The 3,969-nt window shown below is 47.0% G+C and overlaps 1 protein-coding gene across 1 annotated transcript; it reads right to left on the reverse strand.

Moving 5' to 3' along the window:
• Window positions 1-1,753: 1,753 nt before the first annotated feature.
• FIBIN (fin bud initiation factor homolog (zebrafish)) lies at window positions 1,754-3,730 on the reverse strand. Its single transcript, XM_012725060.1, has one exon. The coding sequence runs from the start codon at window positions 3,331-3,333 to the stop codon at window positions 2,698-2,700; it is 636 nt and encodes a 211-aa protein (XP_012580514.1). The 5' UTR covers window positions 3,334-3,730; the 3' UTR covers window positions 1,754-2,697.
• Between the last annotated feature and the right edge of the window lie 239 nt (window positions 3,731-3,969).

Raw genomic sequence — 3,969 nt, forward strand, 5'->3', positions numbered from 1 at the left:
ACCTGCTGGCTTCTGACGTCTCTATGAGCTTGGCTTTGGTTGTTGCAGAGATTAACACAGTCTGCTATCTTCAACAGACTCTAGATAGATACCTGCAAAAATGTCAAAATTTGCTATATGGATTTTGCTATGGGCAGAGTAAGAGGCTCAAGAATTAGTGTATTGAGCAATGCATTGCACAGAGGAAGTACCAATGAAGGGTTCTGCAGAGAGGAACCACCAGATTCTTACTGTCAGCAGCCAGAAAGCTAAATTGCTATTGGGTACTCTCTATAGGACAGCATTTTGAATAGCTGGTGGTCCCAGAGGACAGCCCTCCCACCTTTTTCTTTTATTTGGTCATAGATATTACTAGTGGGATTGGGAGCTGAATATCTAACCTTGAATGAATGATTCAGTGTCAGATAATTTTGTTCTGGTATTGTAGGAATCAGAGAATGTCAGCACTGGAAAGGACCTTAGACATGATCTATTTCAGGTTTTCAAAACTGCAGCAGATGTACCACCACTCCCCTACCTGCTCCCATGGCAGGCTTCTCAAGTCTAGGAGAGTACTTTGCCATCTGTGTCTTTTAAATCCACATAACACTGTATGTATCCATTACCAACCAACTGAAATTAGTGTGCATAAGGAAACCAGTTTTTCATCAGTGTCAGGTGTCTAATCTTGCTAGTGTTGCTGGGAAAGTCAAGGAGATGGCCTTTAATATGTGTGTGGACTAGACCTGAGTATTGTGCAGTGAGTGATAGGAAAGTTTTCAGACGTGAAGGGTTGTGACTTCCAGCTACAACAGCGTATCATCAAATGTCATCTCCTTTGCCTCTGATGGTATTTTCCCCACTCATTTTTCATAGAATACAGAAGGGAAGTTAAACATGACCACATGCCAGTCTAGAAGCAGGCCCAACTTTGACAAAAATAAATTACAGATTATTATTGATAGTATTATTCCATGGACTGCTCTTCTTTTAAACAATGAAGTAGCTATGCAAAGGTCCAGGTCTCTCAGCATGCTTGCCAAAAGCAGTGTAGGAAAGTCTTATACTTAAATCTAAGAGACCTGGAACTGTTACTACGGGCTGAGGATGCCACAAAAAGGCCACTTTATGGGCCTCAGTTTCCCCTACTGCAGTAGGAAGATACTGGAAATTCGTAGTGAAAGAAAACCAGTTTCCTCATGCATGAGAAATTTTTAAAATATCTCCCCATTGAAGAGCAGATTACAAACATTTATGTATCATGTGTGTGTGTGAGAGAGAACACGTGTGTGTGCCTATGTGTGAAAAGGAGGTACATTTAAGGTGAAGGTGAAGACTGGGTGGGGAAACACATGAAACGAGTGTTTCCATCTTTTAAAGCCATTAATTAACAACCTGCCTTCTGAATTACTAAACATGATTATAGTTTCTATAATTCAAAATGGAACCAATTCTGCCTTAAGAGGGCATACCATTTGAGCTTGTAATAAAGTTTTCCAGTTGATTCCATGGGGGAAACTGGACAGATTTGGACTCTTTAGGAAGACTGGCAGACATTGCATTCTAACAAGGCTGGATTATTTTTCTTCTTTCAAGGAAGGCAAGGGTGGTCAGGGAAGAGGAGGGAGATTTCCAACTTTGTAGCTGTCCCTCTGCATTCTTTATCATATATTCTAAGTAAACTGGCTTAAATCACGCCCTTCTCTTGCCTTTTTCTTGGTCCCTCTTGGCAACATGAAAGTTAAATTAGATATCAATTAGGAAATAAGCTAGTCTATAAGAGAATATATTTATTGGCAGAATAATAAAACTTAGTGAATGAGTTATTAGAATTGGAATCCCCTCTACTTGAAATACAAGTCTCCAATAAGCAAACAGAAGCAAAACCCCCAAACAAGAAATAATACATTGGTAACCTAAATAGGTATTTAGGGTATGTTCAAACTACTTGTTTGCAACGAACTGCAGCACTGGTGGCATAAACATACAAAAGAGACAACACAAATCAGCATAGCAACAGGACTGGATGACCACCACTTGCTTAGATGGAAATGTGGCCACTAACTTACACACAGCCATATAGGCATCTCCGAGATTCCCCGGAAGGGATGACTTACATATAGTTTCTTGATAATGCTCTTACCAGAAACAAAAACAAAATACTTAAAAACAGAACCTTGGAGACCTTGGTTAATAAATAAGAGAAAAAGGGAGAAGAAAGGGTCAACTTCCATCTTCTGGCAGGCATGGGAGTAGTGCTTGGGTCATCCTCTGCAAAAAGGCAACTATGGCAGCTTCCAGAGCCCAAGAGAAGGCTGAGGGCTGAAGGGAGGTAAGCACTACGGCTTCTGGGTGTAGCTGCATCATCTGCAGGATGTGGGGGATAGATAGTTCCTACTGCACCAACACTGTGCCTTTAGAGATGGCTGCATCAGGTGTCTCTGCAGAGCTAAGGAAGTCTTGAGGAAAGGCAGGAGGCTTGGTTTCACTTGTTCTTCTCAGGTGGCAAATCAATAGCCATCACATGAATAATGTACAAAACCAAAACCATTCAACTCTCACGTCTTTCTAAAGGTGACGTCTATCATTCTCCAAGGGCAAATCTGGATATAAAAAAAAATCTTAATTCTAAGAGGAACAGTAGCCCCCTTTTCTGACCTCCTGCCCTGCACAAGGGGGCTGGTGGGATGCCCTCTCCCTGGCAGCATGCCCGTTCACCTACACTTTAAGATACTCATTTTTCAGTCGCCCTAACCGGGTCCCATGGCTCCTGATGGTGAGGGCCAGCAGCTCGTATTTGTCCCTGAGCCCTGCGGAGATGGCAAGCGTTTCCTTCAGCAGGGACCTGGTGTGAACGAGCATCCCCAAAAAGTCGTCGTTGAGCCGACTTTCCTGCCGGCTGTCCTGTTCCTGGCCCTGCCTGAACTTGCTCTCCAGCTCCGTGAGGGACTTGTCGGAGTTGGAGTAGGCGTCCCCGATCTGGTGCGACTCCCGCCGCAGGTACTTGCTGTAGCTCTCTTCCCCGTCCAGGTCGTAGGAGATGCTCTTACTGATGCCTTCCAGGACGCGCCCAGCATCCTCCACCTGGCGGCCCAGCACAGTGAACTCCTCCCGAAGGGTGAGGCTCAGCAGACTGCTGGCCTGGCTCCCCTCCCCCTGGGAGCAGCGCCTTCGGTCACTCACCCTGAAGAGCAGCTGGCACTTCTCCGGATCATCGTTCTCCTCATAGTCCCCGTCGGGCACGAAGTAGTGGTGCAGGGTCCCGTTGGACATCTCTGGATAGAGAGGGCCATCGAAGTAGCCCTGACACAGGTGGCAAAAGAAACCCATCCAGAGAATCTGGAGGAACATCATCCTGGATAGTCAGGATGACCGGGCCCCCCTGGAAAACTTCGAGGAGGCCGGAGGAAGGGGGTCCCCTGGGAGTCAGCGCCTCTCTGAGGGGGAGCCTGTCTCAGTCCCAGTCGGCTGGCTGCACCGTGGCTCCTCCTCCCCAGCCGGCTTCATGTGGCTGTGGCTCCTGTGCCTGGGTAGCACTGGCCAGGGCACAGGATGCGCTCCTTCGCGCTGCTCTCGGAGCTCAGTGCTGGGTGGCTGGAGCTCAGCCGGCCCTCTTCCCCCCAGGATCACCCCGAGGAGGGGCCAGGGGCGTCCTCCAGAGCTCTGGCAGGACGCTGGTCTTGTTACCTCACTCTCACACTCGGATTTCTCTGTTGCTCCTGGGAGATGAAGCCTGAAGCTGGAAAGAAAAGCTCTTGCCCTCTGATACTATTTCAACTCCAGGGCTGGGTGGGAATGTGGAGCCTTTCCTTTGGCTAATGATATCCTGAGGATCTCTCTGCTCTCAAATTACAGCTGGTTTCGTCACTTGGAAGCTAGGGAACTAGTCTGGAAAGAAACCTCTCAGCAGGTCTCTGTTATTAAAGGTACAGGGTCTCTTTTTTAAGGACTGGAAGGGTAACCCTGCCAGATAGGATTTGTCTTAAAGGA

Source organism: Condylura cristata, unplaced genomic scaffold (assembly GCF_000260355.1).
Source record: "Condylura cristata isolate star-nosed mole 26May11 unplaced genomic scaffold, ConCri1.0 scaffold00015, whole genome shotgun sequence".
NCBI lineage: Eukaryota > Metazoa > Chordata > Mammalia > Eulipotyphla > Talpidae > Condylura > Condylura cristata.